This window comes from Yamadazyma tenuis, chromosome 6, assembly GCF_029203305.1.
Source record: "Yamadazyma tenuis chromosome 6, complete sequence".
Lineage (NCBI taxonomy): Eukaryota > Fungi > Ascomycota > Pichiomycetes > Serinales > Debaryomycetaceae > Yamadazyma > Yamadazyma tenuis.
Window position 1 is genome coordinate 544,647 of NC_089466.1, and position 21,251 is coordinate 565,897.

Below are 21,251 nucleotides of genomic sequence, written 5' to 3' on the forward strand. Positions count from 1 at the left end.
TGCTCAACCCTCGGAGTGTAGTCCGTCACGGAAAAATAATTTTCCGCAACCATAACCTGCCTTAAGCATACGAAAAATATAACTGTAAACCCCAAGTCTACGCAATTGGCTTCTAAGTATGGTATCATATGTTTTAATTTTGCAGTAAATAATTTTGGTGAAGGCAGATGCCATTTTGAGATATTTGCTGCGGGTCTATGTGAAGGTGACTTCTGGCGTTCTCATCTTATGCAGTGGAAGTTTAGAAAATTGGGGGTAGGAGTATATCAACTAAACCAATTATCTCAATCTGAATCACCTTGAGAAGCTGTAAGTTTGAACTTCTCTCATGGGTGACTTAGGGAAGTACCTCTCGTTGTGATGGCTGCAATTGGGCGTCCACGCAAAAACTACGACAGCCATAAATCATTTCTACATTTCTGTAATAATTGGTGCTTTCGATGGTATGATGATGCTTATCATCACTTCTGAAACTTGTTTTGGTATATCTATTTCTTCATCTAAATTCAAAGAACCAATTTGAAAACTAAAAGTTGTGTAAAAATAATTCAAAACTTGCAATTTTCAGAAAAAAGAGAACAAACTAAGCAAAAATGATTTCCTCCAGTTTCCTTAACTCGTTACGAATGTCACTTGGATATTTCAGCTAGGGGCAATCGTAAAAGACAAGATCCGTGATTAATGGAAAGGGCACAACTAAAGATCACTGAATGCTAATGCAAAATTGCGAACTTGATTTGGATCTGAGTTTATCTCAGTTACGTCTTTTCTCTTATTCGCATGACTTTTTAAGGATAAACAAATGCACCTAATGCTTTCAGATAACCGGCTAATATTCATATCGTTTCTAGGGTTTGGCCTCTTGAATAACATTCTATATGTTGTGATTCTTTCGGCTGCCGTTGATTTGGTGGGTAGTCAAACCCCTAAAGCTGTGGTGCTTTTATCAGACATCTTGCCAGCTTTTATCATCAAACTATTTGCACCATTTTTCATCCATATGATTCCATATCAAACAAGGATATGGCTGCTAGTATTTCTTTCCTCCATTGGAATGTTGGTGATTAGTTTTTCGGCAGAAACTTCTATCTCTTCAAAGATTTTTGGAATTTGCATGGCCTCGTTAAGTTCAGGATTAGGTGAGTTGACATTTCTACAATTGACCCATTATTTTACCGAGGTATACTCGATTGGTGGGTTTTCAATGGGAACCGGGTTAGCTGGCCTTGGTGGAAGTTTTATATTCTTGCTCTTGACCAATATTTTGGGTTTGAGTACATCTACAACCCTTTTAATATTCTCAATCATTCCACTTGGATTCATTGGACTTTTTTACTTTGTTCTTCCATCATCAATTCCAGAACACACACAATACGAGGAATTACCTACATCTTCAACTAGTATGCCTCCTAAGCAAGTCAGCGAACCCGCAATGTTAATCGTCAAAAACCATATCACGAAAACCATCGGAGAAATAAAACCATTATTTAGACCTTTCATGATTCCCTTGTGCACTGTTTACATTTCCGAGTATGTGATAAACCAGGGAATATCACCGAACCTTCTTTTCCCGCTAAAAGACCTTCCTTCGTGGTTATTCAACTCTTATAGAGATATTTACGTGGTTTATGGATTCTTATATCAACTTGGTGTATTTATTTCCAGATCTTCCATTAACATTGGGATCCGATTCAAGAAGCTTCATGTTCTCAGTATTCTCCAGTTTGTCAATGTGGTAATCCTTGTGAATCAGTCCATACTTTATTTCCCATTCTCATCCATTTGGCCCTTACTAATATTGATTCTTTACGAAGGGCTTTTAGGTGGACTTGCTTACGTAAACACATTTTTGTCGGTGAGTGAAGAAACACCCAAGTCCAAAAGAGAGTTTAGTATGGGATGCGTCGGAATGAGCGACAGTTTAGGAATTGTGATTGCCGGACTCATAAATTATTGGCTAGAAAAGAGATTGTGTAATATTCAAGTGGGTAATGGACGGGACTGGTGCTTGTCCGAAAACTAGATAGGAAGAATACACGAATTGTACCGATTGAAAAAAACAGTGGCTAATCACGAGGTATGCGGAAATACACAGTTTTTCGCAGATAAAGAGTGATTATCTGCTTGAACTTTTTCTGGTGCTTGTTGAATGAACTTTTGGCGCTGCAGACTATTTAATACAATACATTACAAAAGCATAAGAAATATGACTACAGGAAAGGCCTCTTCTTTACACAATCCTTACTTCCACAAGGGGGAAGGTGAGAAAGATATCTGGAGTTTGATTAACGAAGCTGCTCACGATGCAACTTTAAAAAGACCTGATAGGCCACTCTACAACTTGGGCCAAGGTTTTTTTTCTTACAATCCTCCAGACTTTGCTATTGAGTCAGTTAACAACGCAATTTCGAAGCCTCAATTCAACCAGTATGCTCCAGCAAAAGGTAATCCTAATTTGGTTCAAAGTTTGAAAGCCAAATACTCTAAGGATTTTGGATATCCAATTGAAGATAATCAGATCTCCATTACTACTGGTGCAAATGAAGGAATGCTTTCAGTGTTTTTTGGATTCTTGACTCCTGGTGACGAAGTGATCGTTTTTGAACCATTCTTTGATCAGTACATTCCTAACATTGAGATGACAGGAGCTAAAGTTAAGTATGTAAATCTCAAATATCCCTCCAAGTTTGACTCTGAAAACGTTACTGGGGATGACTGGGAAGTTGATTGGGATCAATTAGAAGGTGCAATCACCCCCAAAACCAAAATTATTGTCATTAACACCCCTCATAACCCAATTGGAAAAGTGTTCAATGAACAAGAACTTGAAAGAATTGGAAAGCTCTGTATCGCCAACAACTTGATCTTGTTGAGTGATGAAGTGTACGAAAATTTGTACTACGATGCTACTTTTCCAAGACCTGCCACTTTGAAGAATTTACCAGAATTAAGAGATAGAGTATTGACGGTCGGATCTGCTGGGAAGTCCTTTGCGGCAACTGGTTGGAGAATTGGTTGGGTTATTGGGGCATCTGATTTGATTAAGTATGTAATCTCTGCTCACACTAGAATCTGTTTCTCAACACCAGCTCCTTTACAACAAGCTGTGAGTGAAGCTTTTACCAAGTCTGACGAAAGAGATTATTTTGCTCTTACAAGAAAAGCGTACCTTAAAAAGTACGAACTTTTCACCAAGGTATTTCAAGAATTGGGATTACCATACACAGAACCTGCCGGAGGATACTTTTTGTTGGTGAACTTGCTGAAATTAAAGGTCCCAACTGATTACCAATATCCAGAATCATTCAAGAACAAGACGTATGATTTCAAATTGGCATACTGGTTAATTTATGAATTTGGAATAGTGGGTATCCCCCCAACCGAATTTCTCCAACCTACTTCTAGAGAAGGTAGTGGATTAGAGAGATGTATTAGATTTGCCGTTTGCAAAGATGACGAATTTTTGCAAAACGCTGTAGAAAGAATTAGACTGTTGAAGGATTACGTATAGGGAATATTTATTTTAATACAAGCCTCTTGAAACAATATTCGACATCTCCAAATTCGTCAGCACCTAGTTCAATACTAGTTTCAATCGGAGTAAAAGATTGGTCGAGGAGATTCCAAAGTGTCTCTCTAACGTCTTCATAGTTTCTTCTTAGTGGAACTTGAATCAAGACATGTGTTTGTGGACCAGTGAATTTTTTAAGCACCTTATGAATTAGTGCTGGATGATCAGATGAGTAAATAGGGTCACTAAGGATGATTGTTTTGAAGTTTATTTGGGAATGTTTCACAAGAAAGCCAGTTGGATCATTCCAATCCAACTCTTCAACCTCGGTATCCACCTGGTTAATCAATAGATTGTGTTTGAGGTTTGGAAGGATCTCTTCCAAATCTGTTAAAAAAACCTTCTTAAACCCTAATAGGAGACAAACTATACCGACTAAACCTGTGCCAGCTCCTAGTTCAAGAATTGGTTCTTGGAGTAAAGACCTCTCATTTAGTAATTTTTGCGAGAGGATTAAAGATGAGCCCCAGGTCTTCAATCCTAAGTTGTCACTAGTTAAAGATGGTTCCTTTAACTTTAAGTAATCACGTTGAATCTGATTCATATTATCGAGTTTAATTTTACGAATGATGTCTGGTTGGGCTGTTCTACCACAATTTTCAGATATTCTCAAGCTAGCTTCTTTCTGAATTTCATCTATTTCTTCTTTTTGCAACCATTTTAGATCACTGGATATTATACGGGTTAGCCAGTCATTATATTCATTGGTTTTCTTCAAGTTAATGCTTAACATAGGTAGGTACCCCACCTTTACCATTGTATTGAATCTAGTACTGTGAGATGAAAGCCATGCAAGGGAGGAATGAACCAAGTCTAAACTCACCAGCTTTTCTTGAAAAAGGGCCATCAGGTCCCTGGGGTTCTGCTGATGTTGCTTGAAGTTCCACACTTCATCTGCTGCCAATAGCTTCAAAAACAATAAGAGAACATGTGCGGGAGGCTTCATTTTGAGCATCGGTAAATCAAGAATGTGAATAGGAATCAAGTAGTCTTCAGCTTCTTCAGCCATATCAGGAGAGACCTGTACAAATATATCATCATGAGGATGCTGCACAGTGACTTCAGGTTCCACTTGATCTACTTGCTTGGGAGTGAATAATGAAAGAGGATCAAAGCTCATACTGAAAATTTGAGATGAGTAGTTGAGAGTTTTCAATTTGTAAGATGAAGTGTAATAAAAAAAAGAGAGATGTATTTTCTGCAGGGGTGGCAAGCACATGTGAAGCATTACTGTAAGAACACCTAGTATTGAGGATCGTGATTATCTTTGAAAGAAATTATTTATTTGTCTATCAAACCTCATCTTCTACGCATTAAACCTTCGTAAACCAAACATATACGCTGTGTAAGTGTTCAGGTGAAGAACTAGAAATCGGTGACTCTACCATTGAAAGACCAATCATTAAACTTCAAAGGATCTTGTTTTGGACCACCTCTTTCACCTGTTTTGGGATTAACATCACCTTCAAACTCAGGAATCGTCTTTAGATAACTGGTGGAGAATCCACCGATATCAGTCTTCAATTCAGGAGGAGCACCCGCAGCTACAGCATCACCAGAAGCCACAGTTCCGTTGGCCAGAATTTTTCTATTATAATCATCAATAGCAGCTTGAGAGCCTGCAATTCTTTGTAATCTCTCAAACTCGTCTTGTTGCTCTTTTGGAAGTTTTGGAGGTGATGGCATTTGCTCAGGAGCAAACTTAGACGAGTAGAATCTAGTCACCAGTCTCAGTTTAGCTATGGTTGTTCTCGTGAGTTGTCTGAACATTGAATGATAATCTTGATAGAGTAACTAAACCCGGGAACGGATTACAAGTCGCGCAGGAATCCAACCACCTTAAATTCTGGAGTGATGATATTTCGGGTGAGTGTGAATCCGAGCCTTTGGCTTTTACGACACCTTACCGGAGATAGGATGGTGGGCGAGCACCTGACCAACTTGCATCTTGGTTGCCTTTAAAATTGTACTATTCCTACATGTTAACGGTGGGATATAAACTTGGACTAAGTTTATGTAACGTAAACCTTTAATAATAACTTACTAGGAACACGAGGAGAATGGTCTTGTGACCATGCATCCCCTCCGATGTTCTTGTCACAGAAGGCGACACCCCTGATTATTATGTGTCTAACACTCTGAGCTTCTGAGCCCGAATTTTCTTGAACTTCACAATCGCTGCGAACCGATTCTGTGTGATAACATACCTCATCTCATCTCAGCACTCACTTTATATAATGGATGAGTTTCCTCCTAAACCTCCAGCACCAGGAGTAATTCTTAAAGATCCCCTTAAGCTTAAAGATCTTGATGATCGTATACTGTTTGATAATGAAAAGAAACAATTTATTTTCACACAAGTAAAAGGTGATAAAACATTTGAATACCAATACAGCTTTATTGTTGACAAATGGATAGGCATCACCAAGCATGTGTTGAATCAAGATGAACTCGAAGAAGAAGCAAACAAAGAAGAGATAAAACAGCTCAAGAAGCAAAAAATTTCTGAAATTAAACAAGAGAAAGACAAGCTAAAGCTGATGTCTTCGAGGTCCACTGGAATTTTCATTAGTAACCTCCCACAGTCGATTACAGTTGACGAGCTAAATGAAGAATTCGCTAAATATGGTACCATAAGTCTCGATAAGGGGAACAGTCCTCGTATAAAGCTTTATTACGATGAAAAAGATAAATTTAAACAGGAAGCGTTGATAATCTATGACAATGCAACGTCGGTGGATTTAGCTATTCAAATGATGAATCAAGTGAAGATGAAAAACAACATATTAAACGTGGAAGAGGCCAAATTCGAGCCAATAGAAGATAAATCCCAAAGAGCAGATGAAATAAGAAGTAAATTTTACTCCAAGGTTATGGTGATTGAAAATATGTTTCGCAAACAAGAATACAAGGAAAATACCAAATTGGCAGAAGATATAGAAGAAGATATCCGTGAAGAGTGTGAGAAAAGTGGAATTAAAGATATTTTAAATGTGACATTCTTTCCCAGCGACTGTGTTGTCACGGTGAAATTTAAGTCTCTGTCACTGGTTGACACAATAATAGAGAGTTTTGACAAAAGAGACTATGATGGGTTGAAATTGAATGTTCATACGTTCACGGGGACTCGGTACACATAGTAAAGGTAAGAGCAAGGGAAAGTTAGATTCGCGTGTATTAGAAGGTATAGATTAAATGCTACGCTTGGATCATGGCACCTTCTGCCATTAATTCCGATACTTTGTCTTTCAAAGACGTCAATGTATTTCCTTGAGAGTCCACAAGCGCTTTAACTCGGTTCAATTCTCTTGAATTTTCGACCTTCATATCTTGTAGAGGCTTGAAATCAAGGTGCTCTTTTATATAATTGACCTGGTTTTTCAATTCAGTAACACTGCTGTAAAGACCAGATTCTGTGCCTGAGTTCCCCACCTTCTCATTTATGTCATTGATCTCTTGAAACCACTTTTTCTCGTTTTCCGAGAGTGGAACTTGCCTGTGTACTTTTATGGCTTCGATTCGCTTAACCAACTTTTGGTGGAGCGATTTCAGCTTGTTGATTAATGCGTCTTCCTTCTCAATTAATTTCTTTATCTTTGCACTATGCTCTTTCTTAGCATCAATGTTACTAATATTACCCACTAGTTCATTTTGATATTGCAACTCCAATAAATTCGTTTTCATTTGGAGGCACAATTTCATAAGTAGCAGTTCATAGATAGATATAATAGAAAGCGATTCAGTTGAGAACTCGTTCACTTTTTGTAAGATTTCCACAGACTCATCCAGACTACCGACTCTGTACTTAATTTCACTGATCTTTTTCACTTTCTTCAAGTCACTTTCAATTTCCACTAATAAGTTAGAATTGAGTTTACTATCAACAACCACCTGTTCTTTTTCTTCGTTCTTCAATTTCAAAGTATCAAACTTGTAAATGAGTGGGTTTAGCTCCGGTGGACTGCTCACTTTTACAACATTGACATCCTTTTTTCCTTTGTCATGGAAATTGATTAAATAATCACCAGTAAATGAAATATCATCTCTAATCAACGTCACACCCGAGGAGGCATCATCATTTTCCACTACAGAATAATGATTTTGGATCTCTATTCCTGGAGTATCTGGTAATATTCCGACCCAATCAGATAGGGTGCTTACAACGGTTTTATGTTCAGTAGAGATCAAAAACCGATGTGGATCAACGCTTGACAATATGATTTTTCTCTTACTAGACAATGAGCAATCCAGTATGATTTCAATCAATACTTCGTTGATGAAGAAAAGTTCTGGTTTGTTCAAAGTTTGTTTCGCAATAGTGTTGGTCCCATTAGAGTCACAGTCATCATCAGAACCATCATCGTCGATATACCCAAATCCAATTTTTGGAACCTTGTAGGTTTGTTTCTCTGGCTCGTTGATCGAGTCCACTGTGTTGGCAATGATTAGTGACACATTTGGTTTCGAGTCAAAGGAAACTGATTCTGGTTTAGCATCTTCCAAGGAAAGATATTCGTCTGCAGACGTGAAGTTCATCACCAAGGGTCTTATTTGTGCCAAATATTTGACGGTCAAGTCTACCTTGTCACCATTGATAGCAACAAGTAAGGGAATAGAACCATTCGATTTCAAACAACAAATATCCTTAATTGTTCCCATCTGGAGATTGGCCAAAGGCCCTTGAATTCGTTTGTAATTGAGGGACCACAGAGGTGGTTTTATGTCGTACGTGAAGCTTTCCTTATTGAGATAAGTTTTGACTCCTGATACATTAGACCGGCATAACTCAGATTGAAGATGGTTGAAAAAGTTAAATTGGAGCCTAGCTTGCCTGGTTATATAATCATCATCATCGCAGTTGGCGGTGATGAAATTCAAAGTATCAATTGATTCGGCTAATGCAAGTTCGACTTCTCGTTCTGTAGTAGAAATAGAACTATTAGCAAACACAAATGGGGAAATTTCAAATATTTTTGAGCTTTCAGTAGTGATATAAAGTGTCAACCCACCAGTAAGTGTCTCCAAAGAACCGAAAGATATGGAAGTGGCAATTTCGTTTTTGAAGCATTCGCTAGTCTTTAAATCTAGGGTGAATAATGGAGCATCAGAAACCCTTAGATTGTAGAACTTGATAACGTTTGTTGCTTCCAAAATCACCAAACCCAATCCATGTGCGATATAGCTATGCCATAACACTTTGACAATGGGGGCTGAAATTTCCTTCAAATCATATTTTTCAGTGGGTATATGAAAGTTTTGACACTTATCAATATGAAGGGGAACACTTTGCACAACCACTCTTTTTTTGCCAATGGAGCACAAAAATGTTCTTTGGGGGTTCATAGTGAGTTCTACTATATCGAATGGCTGGTAAGTGTTTATCAAAACCTTATAGCCCATACTCTTGGAATTTATGGTACACATTCGGATAGCGTTTTCAACAGCAACAAAAATATCTCTATTTTCGTTTAAGACCATTTTGTTACCAAATCCAACCTCATATTGTGTATCCACCCATCTCTTGAAGATGGATTGTTTCTTAATACTTTTGACAAAATCGAAGTCTACCATATGGAACTATTCAGATATTTTTTTTTGTGCGACTAGATGTACATAATTGAAGATCGGCTGCATAAGGAATCTTGAAAACATATATTCAAAACCTATTCAGAACTGAAATGAATCCTCTTTGAACGTTTCAAATAGTTGGGTAAGATTCAAGCCAATCGAATGGGGAGCTTTCACGGGGAGATGGTGTACCAAACGCGAAGGTGAATAAAGACTAAGATCCTTTTCGGAGTTTTCAGTTTCTGATCCGTCAGTCTGTACCCTTTCAGCGCTCACATTAATGGATACATCAGTTAGCAGCTTGCTAGGACTTCCTCCAGTAAATAATGAGCCCACACTCTTGAAAAACCCTGATACATTGGCAATCAACTCCATGTTTCTGTTCATAACTCTTACATCCTTCTGAGAAGATGAAGAAGAGGAAGGACCGAGAAAAGAAGAAGACTCAGACTCATTGAAGACACAAGATTGGGATCTCTTTATCTTGAGAGAAGCCAAGTCATTAACGAAGACAGCATGTCTTTGCATCTGGATCCTCTCCCACTTAGCATGGTAATCTTTGGGCAAGTGAGAAGGTGGTTCTTCAATGGAGAATGAATGGTCGTACCTTGGAACAAACTGGGATTCCCCGGAAAACAACAATGGTGAGTGTAATTTTGGGTGCAGGTTCTTGTATTGTTCCTTATCATTGTAAGAATTAAGGAGATTCCTTGTAAAATAAGGATCTAAAGTGCTTTGTCTTTGTAAGCTTTCTGAACTATGACTGGATTGATCACAAAGAACAGTTCTTTCTGTACAAGAAGTAGCGCCTGAGAAAAGCTTAGGTGGCAGGGAAGCTTCTAAAGTCAACGTAGAAGGAGCCGTTACTTGCTCTATAGAAGCGGGAAACTTGCTTCGAGGAAAATAGTACTCAAAAAAACTCCAGAATCTGTTTCTTTTACGTTTCTTCACATCAGTCTCCTCAGGGGTGATTGAAGTCCGAGAAGCAGGTAACTGCACTAATAAAGAGCTAAGGTCATATCCTTTCTTCTCCCTACCTCTAAATGTATCCTTTAAATGACGTAGAGTGTTGCTTCTTTCAAGAGCCATTGGTGTAAATGAGATGTATTTGTGGATAGCGAGGCAAATATATTTGCAGCCAGACATGAAATATTTTTAAAGAGACCAAATGGTTAAGTTGATATGATTATGAACATAACAATCAGAAGTCCCCTGAGAATAATTGTTAATGGACTGAAAACCAGTGGTTGAAGAGACATTTTTAACGAACACGGGCATTTTCAGCAATTAAATGGCGGTTCAGCGTTTTCAGAGTCCCGGAAGAGAGCCATTCACAATTTGGCTACAAATGGTGTGCTTTTTTTCCACCAATGATCTACCATAGCCCATCGGGAGCTTTCTAAATAAGTCTGTATTCCTTCTACCTTATACTTTTCATTTCCGCACAAGTCTTCAAATTTAACAATGTCAAAGCAGTACATCTCCACAAATTGTGTCAGTGGCGCCCATAATCTGGACATATTTGATGTGGCTGTTGTCAACAAATACACCATAACAGTAGGGAGTGATGGATATGCCCGATTCTGGGACAACAAGTTGGACGAAATCCACAATCCCAAAGACCACTGTGTGAGCCATCAGATTGATCCAACAGGCATTCACCACATTAACACCTACGAGAATACTTTGAACTTGAACGGAGACCATGTTAAAGTGGTGTTGGTCGGATTCGGTTGTTTTTCTGGATATACAAAAATCCTGTTCTTCGTGGGTGATGATGTAAGTGGTTTGAAAGAAATTAAAGTACCTAAAGAGCTCCAGAAATCTTCATGGACACCCATTTTTTACAAGGATCCCGAATCTAAACAAGATTATCTCGTAGTTACACAAATGGATGGAGGGATTGTGCTCTATAAGCTTGACATTACTGGTTCTAAGGATGAAATTTTCATTGAATTAACCAAACAGACAGAGTTGAAGACCATAGAAGGATCGTTCCCAATATCTGTTGATGTCAGTCAGGTAGTGGATGGAAATATTGCAGTGGGATACACGAATGGAGATGTTGTGTTGTATACATTGGAAACGTTAAAGGTTATCAACTCATTTCACTCAACTGATTTACAGACTTCAGGGAACTCCAAGACTTCTAATGCCGTTCCCCGGGTTGTAACGTTTTCTCCCGGTGGATCAGTATTAGCAGTGGCCAGAGATAACCAGAACTCAGGATCAATAACGTTGTATGATGTTAAGTACGGAGAGAATGTGGGTACTTTAACTAAACCATCTCATTCGACTCTGGCAACAGTTGGAGGTTTTGCACATGATGGATGGATCATGGGATTGAGTTTTGACGACGAAGGAGAGCTATTGGGATCCTGTGGGTTCGACAAGTGTGTGAGAATATGGAATCTTGATGATAAAGAGAGAGTCGCTACTCTTAATCTTTCTGCAAGTGATTTTGAGGATACTGACCAAACTGAAATGGACAGCAGTATTGCTAGCGGAATAAGTTTCATTAGCAAGGGGACCAGGGGAGTATCTGGAGGAGATAATAACCATGGAATATGCGTGGTTAGCTTTGATAGAGGTGTTAGATGGTATCGACAAGCAGGAGGAATATAGAAGATGTAGAAAAGAGATCCCAACTAAGTAAGTTGGTAGAGAAAGCATGAGAATTTGGACATCCAGCTTCTCATCTGTTTTTATAAGAATAAACCAATAGCTACATTACCACAACTGTTAGCATAGAATGTATATGATGTGCATCCATAGCATAACCTATGTGTATAAGCTCTTTTTTTGAAAGACGCGCATTTTGTATTCACTGATGATTCAAGAAGCTCCAGGAAAGGATCATATAGTGAGCCATGTGCGAGCTCTAAAGTCGACTTTGAGCCAGGAAAAAGACGAAAGGTGGCAATTAATATATCTGCTTGAAGACCTGGTGTCTGAAATTGGCTTGGATCAAGAAATGCTTCTGGAAGTTTTCGATATTATATTTGATGTGAGCTCCAAATCTCTCCATTCCAACGAGAAAAGATACTTGATTCGGAAAGTTTTGGTACCCAATGGACTCCATGAGCTTCATATAGCATTGGTTTACCGAATCATTGGATCAATCGGGTACCCCCGTGTTTACTACCAAAATGATAAAAAGGTGAAACAGAAGAAACTTCCACTGAACATTCAAAATTCGCTATTGCAATGGTTGATAGCCTCAATTCACTTATTTGGTGAACATGGGTTCAAAGCACTTCACAAACTTTCCCCAATTCTCTTCAACTTACTTTCGTTTGAATTTTGTCGACCTTTAATCACAAATTTGATCTTTCTATGTCTACTGAACACGAATAAGACATTCAAAGCGTCCGGTAACCACCACAAACCAATAGTGAAGAACTGGCAGATCCAGACTGTTGTGGACCTAGCTACTAAATTCCCGTTGGATCCTTCCTTGAAGGTGCTCCTAGTACTATTTAAAGAAATTATCTCCGATTTGGACTACCGATCTTTCTCTAAAGCTCAATATGACACACTCAATCATATTAAAGCTGAAGCGTCGGTGTTAAAGATACCCCGTCTAGAATGTATGGAGAAAATGGTAACAATATGTGAAAAGAGGCAGCAGGAAAAGTATAGAAATCATATATTTGAAGTATGTCAAACCCAATACGCCACATTCCGAAGAAACATAACAAAACGACGGAGGTTGAATACTTCAGAAGGAGTTCATAATCTTGAGATGATAGCAAATGGTTCTAAGAGTTCTAAAATATCAATTCATGATATCACAACGCTAGAAGAATTGATAATTCAGTTTGAACAGATTGAGTTTGTTAATTTTAGGAACATTCTTTTGAATCCTTCCTACCATAACAAGCAAATCTCGTTCAACTACATCATTTTCAAGTATATGATTGACAAGGAGGACAAATACTTCAGTGATATGACATTTTTTTTCGATCAAGCTATTCCAAGATTGGGTGAGACTGAATTTACTTTTTTAGAGGAAAGTATTGTTGAATTGTTGGGCTATTATCCGTCATTTCTTTCATTAGATTCACTTCAAAAAGGGTTAAGTTTACCTGATTGGGGACCAAAGCTATTGAGGTTTTGTGGCCCCAAAACTAATCCACAAGTGCTAAAAGATTTGGTTGCATTGTTGAGCAAAAAAGGAAACTACAAAGAAATATTCTTGGGGGTAGCGGAGCTTCTTAATGTTTCTTACAAAATGGCAAAAGAAGAGTGCATCGCATTAATGAATGAGTTAATTCCTTTCGTATTCGAGCTTATCGAACCAAGCGAGCTCAGTTTGGAGCACAAACTCAGCCTTTTGAAACTATTGAGAGTGATAAAAATTGTGGATGAAGACGCAATGAAAGATCTCAATGCAAATGTTATATCATTGCCTTCAACTCTATACTACGAGCTTCTATTCACAATTAACCCGATCGTCGTATCGGAAGCGTGTGGGTTTTTAGCGTTTTCAAAAACCTATAAGAATTATACAGCCCAAGAGAAGGTTGTTATAAACTCGATAGTTTTCGACACTCTCAACTTCTTGTGGAGAGACAAGGCGTTCTACAAAGACACGAATTCACAGAGAAACAGTAAGGGGATGTATTTTGCACCGGAGTTTATCAACAAACTCCCCACAATTAACGTGTTTAACTACACAAGTCTCGTTCAGTTGGAAAACGTTGGAAACATGTTCCACAATCCAGTATGGTCTTACTTGGTTTCCCAGATCTTATGGGAAATTGAAGACAAATGGCCCCATATTTCCACTAGACATCCCGGCCCGGTGACCAAGGAATCGGTAGCATCGCTAGTAAACAATCCTAGTATCGAATGGCTTGACACTGATTACGACTCCTTAAAGGTGCAGGTTCTCCGGGGTTTGGATAAGTTGGGGTATAATGGGTTAGGCGATTTACTATTTGGATCTTTGCGGACTATTGCCTCATCTAGAGACGAGCTGCCACTAATAATACCCGAAACTGACTAAGACCAATTCAAAATTTTATATGTATAATATAATACACTAATTTATGTGGTCCATGGTTTGCTCCAGATGTAAGTTTGTGGAGCGGGTGCAAAAAATAGAGCACCATGCCCCCGTACTCACGTAGTGCGCCCGGCGGCCTCGCGCAAAAAAATAATTTATTCAGCCCAACATTCAACAAAACACCGTTAAAACTACATACAGGAACATTAAAATGCTAAACGCCATAAATTACGATCACGCCAGAAACATATTAACATGGGACAGGAAAAGCGTGCATGCCCCTTTATATTGTTGAATCTTGGAAATACACGCTCTGGGGACTCAATATTAATTGTGGGTCTTGCGATTGGCGGTGACACGGCCGTCTGTTTGTCTCATAACGTCGCCACCGCCTGCGATCAATGTTGCAAAGAATCGTGGTGTACTAACCAAGATAGGTGCGATGGGATTTACAAACATTGATTTTTTGGGAACCATTTATGGAAAGATGTCATTATGTTAAAGTTACCTTTGCCAACTCTATAACAAGAACAACTAAACAAACCTTACAAAAGTAGTACGCTTTTTAAGGAGCACACATTTCTCATCTACAAAAGTCTCAGGTGCTGAAACATATGGGTTTCTGAAATGGCGGTGGTCCGGTGTGTGCAGGAGGCCACCAACAAAATTTAACCAACAAAAAATCGTTGGACCATAGCCAGTATTTAAATACATAGCGATCGCTTCAAAGTAATTTAGACGGGATACAATAGGTCTAGTATACATCTACATCTTCGGTACTGGAACCTTGCGAGCTTAATACATTCGGACTAATAAACCTCTAATCATCTGGCTGTTTGTGAACATAATATTACCACTATCCATCCCATGTCCACCACAAGACCGTTCCAGTTAAATCATGGATCGTTGGAATTCACAATTTTGGTACCATCTAACGTGTATCAGAATTTCATTCAATTGAATCAACAGTTTACCAAGCATTACTTACCCTTGCCCACCGAAGGATTTAATGACTTGGATGAACCCAGTTCTCCTATCGAGCTTTTTTCCAAGTTCATGGGGTTCATAAACAAATCTATTGCCAGAAGCAACAGAAATTTGACTTTGACCGATTCCGAATTAGAATCTGTGTTGAGTTACTGTGTCAATGAGTTCAAGTCAAATATTATCAACCAGGACATCCACTCGTTTGTGCTTAACTTGTTGAAGAATGACGAGTATCCAACCACTTTGGACAAAGTCAAGGACATCATCAGAAACTACTACCAAAGCATCAGTTTAATTTCTACAGAAACCGTTGAATCCAGGAATGTGTCGTTGAAATCCAACTTGTTGAACTGTGAAAGTGCCGATATATTTGCCATTTTTGGTGGTCAAGGAAACTCCGATGACTATTTCGAAGAGTTGAGAGAATTATACAATATTTATAACCCCCTCATCAAAAACTTGATTTCTGAAATCAACTCCAGCTTACAGACCTTGTTGAAAAAAGTCGATAATGTCGACAAGGTTTACACCCAGGGATTAGATATTATCCAGTGGTTAGAAAACAAGGATAAGACTCCTGATCAAGATTACCTTTTAAGTGTTCCTGTTAGTTGCCCATTGATTTGCCTTATCCAATTATGTCACTACCAAATTACTTGTAAGATCTTGGATATCCACCCTGGCGAATTCTTAAGCCATTTGAAGGGCTCAACCGGTCACTCTCAAGGTTTAGTTACTTCGGTGGCCATAAGTTGTTCTAACAACTGGGAACAATTTTTGGGGAACTCTGTCAAAGCCATTAATTTATTATTTTTCATTGGTTTAAGATGCTTAATAACCTATCCAAGTACCACTTTACCTCCTTCAATGTTGCAAGACTCATTGGAAAATGGTGAAGGTAGACCATCTCCTATGTTATCGGTTAGAGACTTATCTGAAGAGCAAGTTGAAAAATTCATTGCTCAAACTAATGCCCATTTACCAGCAGATAAGCACATTTCGATTTCTTTAGTTAATGGCCCTAACCAATTGGTTGTTTCTGGTCCTCCCGAATCTTTATATGGTTTGAATCTCACCTTGAGAAATGGAAAGGCTCAACCTGGGTTGGATCAATCAAGAATTCCTCACTCCAAGAGAAAGTTGAAATTTTCCAACAGATTCTTACCTATCTTTGCACCTTTTCATTCTCATTTATTGAAGGATGCCAACGACTTAATTATTGAAGATTTGAAGTTGAACGAACTCGAATTTGCAGCAAAAAGCTTGAAAATTCCTGTTTATGACACTTTTAATGGAGAAAACTTTCAAGATTTCACGGCTTCGACTTCTGTAAGTGAGAGACTTGTGTACTTGATTACACAATTGCCCGTGAACTGGGAAGTTGCCACAAACTTCAAATCTACTCACATTTTGGACTTTGGTCCAGGTGGTGTTAGTGGATTGGGTGTATTGACTCATAAGAACAAGGATGGTACTGGTTCAAGAATAATCTTGGCAGGTACTTTGGATTACCATATTAACAAGGAAAATGACGAGTATGGATTCAAGCAAGAATTGTTCAATTATGACAAATTGGCTACTGTCAAATTTCAAGCCAACTGGAATGACGATTTCAAACCAACTTTGATCAAGAACAAATCCGGTAAAGTGTTTGTTTCTACGAAGTTCTCGAAACTTTTGTCCAGAGCCCCTCTTATGGTTCCTGGTATGACTCCTACCACCATTAATCCTGGATTTGTCATTGATACTTTGAATGCTGGTTATCATATTGAATTGGGTGGTGGTGGTTACTTCCATCCAAAGATGTTACAAGATGCATTGGATGAGATTAGGGATAAGATTGTTCCTGGGTATGGTATTTGCATTAACTTAATTTATGTCAACCCAAGACTTTTGCAATGGGCCATTCCTTTGATCAAAGAATTGAGAGAACAGGGCTACCCAATCCAGGGTATTACTATTGGTGCTGGTGTTCCATCATTAGAAATTGCAAATGAATATATTTCTGATTTGAAGCTCACTCATTTGGGTCTCAAACCAGGTTCTATTGATGCCATCAACCAAGTGGTTAACATTGCCAAGCACAATCCTCATTTCCCAATCGTATTGCAATGGACTGGTGGTAGAGGTGGTGGTCACCATTCCTTTGAAGATTTCCATCAACCAATTTTACAAATGTATTCCAAGATTAGAAAGTATTCTAATATCATTTTGGTTGCTGGTTCTGGATTTGGTTCAGATGAGGACACTTACCCTTATTTGACTGGTACTTGGGCTAATGCTTATAACTACCCTTCGATGCCTTTTGATGGTGTTCTTTTCGGTTCAAGAGTTATGGTTGCCAAAGAAGCCTTCACTTCTTTGGCCGCTAAGAAGGCTATTGCCGCTACTTCTGGTGTCCAAGACCATGAATGGGAGAGTACTTACAACAAGCCAACTGGTGGTATTTTGACTGTTACTTCTGAAATGGGTGAACCAATTCATAAAATTGCTACCAGAGGTGTCAAATTGTGGAAAGAATTCGATGAAACTATTTTCAACTTACCTAAGAACAAATTGGTGGAAACTTTAAAAGCTAAGAAGGATTATATCATCTCAAGATTGAACAAGGATTTCCAAAAGGTTTGGTTCGGTAAAAACTCACAAGGTGTTTGTGATTTGGAAGAGATGACTTACCAAGAGGTTTCTAATAGACTTATTGAACTCATGTATGTTTCCAAGTCAAAGAGATGGATTGATGTGACTTTGAGAAATCTCTGGGGAGACTACCTTAAGAGAGTCGAAGAAAGATTCGCTAGCAATGATGTTGAATCTTTAATTCAAAATTACAACCAATTGACTGTCAACCCTCAAGCTTTCAGCGATAAATTCTTCGAAAGATTCTCCGCTGGTAAAGAACAATTGATCAACGAAGAAGATTGTGATTATTTCCTCATCTTGTGCACCAGGCCAACTCAAAAACCATGTCCATTCGTTCCTGTCTTAGATGAAAACTTTTCTTTGTATTTCAAAAAGGATAGTTTGTGGCAGAGTGAAGATTTGGAAGCTGTTGTTGACGAAGACGTCGAAAGAACTTGTATTTTGCATGGACCTGTTGCTGCTCAATTTACCAATAAAGTTGATGAACCAATCAAGGAAATCTTGGATAACATCCACGAAGGTCATATCAAGAGATTATTGAAAGATTACTACAATGACGATGAATCCTTGATTCCTACCGTGGAATACTTTGGTGGTGACATAAAGAACACGTCTGCTGATTCTTTACCTTCGTCTCTCAAAATTGAGGTGGCTGGTTCTAAGAAGACCATCACTATTGGTGAAGGGGCTTTACCTGAATTGAGTTCTTGGATTGACTTATTGGCTGGAGAAAAATTAAACTGGCTTCACGCCTTCATCAAGAGTCAAAGAATTGTCCAGGGCAGTAGCTACATGGATAACTCGGCTCACTCGGTTTTGTCTCCTGTTAATAACATGATTATCGAGATTGACAACTTCGAATCAAACACTGATCAAGTTTTGACCAGCTATGAGAAAGTTTCTGGTGACTATAAACCTGTTGTAAAGATATCCTTCAACAAGAAGAAGGAGCTTATTGAATACAGATTAGTTGAACATAGAACTGCCGACTCCACTCCAGTTGAGCTTCCTTTCTTATTTAGATACGAGCCTAACGATGGGTTTGCTCCAATCCTAGAAGTTATGGAGGACAGAAACATCAGAATAAAGGAATTCTACTGGAAGTTATGGTATGGATCTAACTCACCTGTGAACTTGGACATTGATGTTTCAAAGATTATCGAAGGTGAAGAAATCACTATTAATGCCCAAGATATTAGCGAATTTACTCACGCTATCGGTAACAAGCTGGAAGCTTTTGTTTCAAGAAACGGAAAGGAGAGCTACGCGCCAATGGATTTTGCTATTGTTATCGGTTGGAAGGCTATCATAAACGCTATCTTCCCTAGAACTGTTGATGGTGATTTGTTGAAACTTGTTCATTTATCTAATGGTTACAAGATGATCCCTGGTGCCAAGTTGTTGAAGAATGGTGACAAGGTAGCCTCTAAGGCTGAAATCAAATCAGTCTTGAACCAAGCCAGTGGAAAGATGGTTGAAGTCATTGGTACTATCTACAGAGAAAACAAGCCAGTAATGGAAGTTACTTCTCAATTCTTGTACCGCGGAGACTACAAAGACTTTGAGAACACCTTCAGCAAGATCACTGAAACACCTTACGAAATCAAGATCAATAACTCTAAGGATTTAGCCATTTTGAAATCAAAAGAGTGGTTCGAATTGGAGAAGGATATCGACTTGTTGAACAAGACTTTGACGTTCAGATTGGAATCGGTTTACAAATACAAGTCTACTGAAATCTTTTCTTCTATTCACACTTCTGGTAAGGTCTACTATGAATTACCTACCAAGGAAGTGGTTGAAGTCGCTAGTGTTAACTATGAAGCTGGTAGATCATACGGTAACCCAGTTATCGACTACTTGTCAAGAAATGGAAGTACCATCGAGCAAGCTGTTATATTTGAGAACTCAATTCCTTTGTCTTCTAACGAAGAATTAACTTCGAAGGCTCCAACTACAAATGAACCTTATGCTAAAGTATCTGGTGACTACAATCCAATTCATGTTTCCAGAGTGTTTGCTAACTACGCTGGCTTACCTGGTACAATTACTCACGGTATGTACTCTTCTGGTTCTATCAGATCATTGGTTGAAGAATGGGCTGCAAACTCTGTTGCCGAAAGAGTAAGAGCCTTCAAATGTAACTTTCTTGGTATGGTTCTTCCAAATGATGTTTTGCAAACTACTTTGGAGCACATTGGTATGATCAATGGTAGAAAGATTATCAAGATTCAAACCAAGAATATTGAAACTGAGACTGTGGTATTGGATGGTGAAGCAGAAATTGAACAACCAATTACTACCTATGTGTTCACTGGTCAAGGTTCTCAAGAACAAGGTATGGGTATGGACTTGTACGAGAAGTCAGCTGTCGCCAAAGATGTTTGGGACAGAGCTGATTTGCACTTCATCAACAACTATGGTTTCTCTATTTTGGACATTGTTAAGAATAATCCAAATGAATTGACTATCCACTTCAACGGTAAGAAGGGTAGAAAAATCAGAGAAAACTATATTACTATGATGTTCGAAACTATTGCTGAAAATGGTGAAATCAAATCTGAAAAGATCTTCAAGGAAATCGACAACACTACCACCAAACACACCTTCGTGTCTCCAACTGGTTTACTTTCTGCCACTCAGTTTACTCAACCGGCTTTGACCTTGATGGAAAAGGCCAGTTATGAAGACATCAAGGCAAAGGGATTGGTACCATCCGATGCTATGTTTGCTGGTCACTCTTTGGGTGAATATTCTGCTTTATCTTCTTTGGCCAACGTTATGCCTATTGAATCTTTGGTTGATGTTGTTTTCTACAGAGGTATGACTATGCAAGTTGCAGTCCCAAGAGATGAAACTGGTAGATCTAATTATGGTATGTGTGCTGTCAACCCTACTAGAGTTGGACCAACTTTCAACGATGCTGCCTTGAGGTTTGTTGTTGACGAAGTTTCTGCTCGGACTGGTTGGTTATTGGAGATTGTTAACTACAATGTTGAAAACACTCAATACGTTACTGCTGGTGACTTGAGAGCTTTAGACACATTAACGAATGTTTTGAATGTCATTAAACTTAACAAGATTGACTTGGTTAAGTTGCAAGCTCAAATGTCTCTTGATAAGGTCAAGGAGCATTTGAATGAAATCATCAAAGAAGTTAGCACTAAGTCTTTGGCTAAACCACAACCAATTGATTTGGAAAGAGGATTTGCTGTTATTCCATTGAAGGGTATTTCTGTTCCTTTCCATTCTTCTTACTTGATGTCTGGTGTTAAACCATTCCAGAGATTCTTGAACAAGAAAATTCCAAAATCTTCCGTCAAACCAAAAGATTTGATCAACAAGTATATTCCTAATTTGACTGCCAAGCCATTTGAAATTACCAAGGAATACTTTGAAGAGGTTTATCAATTAACCAAATCCGAAAAATTGAAGTCAATTATTGAGAACTGGGAGTCTTACGAGTCTGCCTAA

At 38.5% G+C, this 21,251-nt stretch overlaps 10 protein-coding genes across 10 annotated transcripts; 6 read left to right on the top strand and 4 right to left on the bottom strand. All coding sequences in view use genetic code 12, as the record gives it.

Moving 5' to 3' along the window:
* Nucleotides 1-1,402: 1,402 nt before the first annotated feature.
* Nucleotides 1,403-2,023, top strand: BTN1 (battenin CLN3 protein; the record flags this gene model as incomplete). Its single annotated transcript, XM_006687323.2, has 1 exon — nucleotides 1,403-2,023. The coding sequence occupies one exon, from the start codon at nucleotides 1,403-1,405 to the stop codon at nucleotides 2,021-2,023; it is 621 nt and encodes a 206-aa protein (XP_006687386.2).
* A 183-nt stretch (nucleotides 2,024-2,206) lies between these two features.
* On the top strand, nucleotides 2,207-3,511 carry BNA3 (arylformamidase; the record flags this gene model as incomplete). Its single annotated transcript, XM_006687321.1, has 1 exon — nucleotides 2,207-3,511. The coding sequence occupies one exon, from the start codon at nucleotides 2,207-2,209 to the stop codon at nucleotides 3,509-3,511; it is 1,305 nt and encodes a 434-aa protein (XP_006687384.1).
* A 7-nt stretch (nucleotides 3,512-3,518) lies between these two features.
* On the bottom strand, nucleotides 3,519-4,691 carry rrg1 (Protein-lysine N-methyltransferase rrg1; the record flags this gene model as incomplete). The annotated part of the gene is made up of 1 exon (XM_006686981.2): nucleotides 3,519-4,691. One exon carries the CDS (start codon nucleotides 4,689-4,691, stop codon nucleotides 3,519-3,521), a length of 1,173 nt encoding a protein of 390 aa, XP_006687044.1.
* Nucleotides 4,692-4,936: 245 nt separating this feature from the next.
* Nucleotides 4,937-5,341, bottom strand: SDH8 (Succinate dehydrogenase assembly factor 4, mitochondrial; the record flags this gene model as incomplete). Its single annotated transcript, XM_006686980.2, has 1 exon — nucleotides 4,937-5,341. The coding sequence occupies one exon, from the start codon at nucleotides 5,339-5,341 to the stop codon at nucleotides 4,937-4,939; it is 405 nt and encodes a 134-aa protein (XP_006687043.1).
* Nucleotides 5,342-5,808: 467 nt separating this feature from the next.
* PSN45_004482 (uncharacterized protein) lies at nucleotides 5,809-6,711 on the top strand (the record flags this gene model as incomplete). The annotated part of the gene is made up of 1 exon (XM_006686978.1): nucleotides 5,809-6,711. One exon carries the CDS (start codon nucleotides 5,809-5,811, stop codon nucleotides 6,709-6,711), a length of 903 nt encoding a protein of 300 aa, XP_006687041.1.
* Nucleotides 6,712-6,769: 58 nt separating this feature from the next.
* On the bottom strand, nucleotides 6,770-9,142 carry NUP82 (Nucleoporin nup82; the record flags this gene model as incomplete). Its single annotated transcript, XM_006686976.2, has 1 exon — nucleotides 6,770-9,142. The coding sequence occupies one exon, from the start codon at nucleotides 9,140-9,142 to the stop codon at nucleotides 6,770-6,772; it is 2,373 nt and encodes a 790-aa protein (XP_006687039.2).
* Nucleotides 9,143-9,238: 96 nt separating this feature from the next.
* PSN45_004484 (uncharacterized protein) lies at nucleotides 9,239-10,228 on the bottom strand (the record flags this gene model as incomplete). Its single annotated transcript, XM_066158303.1, has 1 exon — nucleotides 9,239-10,228. The coding sequence occupies one exon, from the start codon at nucleotides 10,226-10,228 to the stop codon at nucleotides 9,239-9,241; it is 990 nt and encodes a 329-aa protein (XP_066014400.1).
* A 375-nt stretch (nucleotides 10,229-10,603) lies between these two features.
* On the top strand, nucleotides 10,604-11,764 carry rec14 (Ski complex subunit Rec14; the record flags this gene model as incomplete). The annotated part of the gene is made up of 1 exon (XM_006686974.1): nucleotides 10,604-11,764. One exon carries the CDS (start codon nucleotides 10,604-10,606, stop codon nucleotides 11,762-11,764), a length of 1,161 nt encoding a protein of 386 aa, XP_006687037.1.
* Nucleotides 11,765-11,969: 205 nt separating this feature from the next.
* Nucleotides 11,970-14,150, top strand: PSN45_004486 (uncharacterized protein; the record flags this gene model as incomplete). Its single annotated transcript, XM_006686973.1, has 1 exon — nucleotides 11,970-14,150. The coding sequence occupies one exon, from the start codon at nucleotides 11,970-11,972 to the stop codon at nucleotides 14,148-14,150; it is 2,181 nt and encodes a 726-aa protein (XP_006687036.1).
* Nucleotides 14,151-15,017: 867 nt separating this feature from the next.
* FAS1 (beta subunit of fatty acid synthetase) lies at nucleotides 15,018-21,251 on the top strand (the record flags this gene model as incomplete). The annotated part of the gene is made up of 1 exon (XM_006686972.1): nucleotides 15,018-21,251. One exon carries the CDS (start codon nucleotides 15,018-15,020, stop codon nucleotides 21,249-21,251), a length of 6,234 nt encoding a protein of 2,077 aa, XP_006687035.1.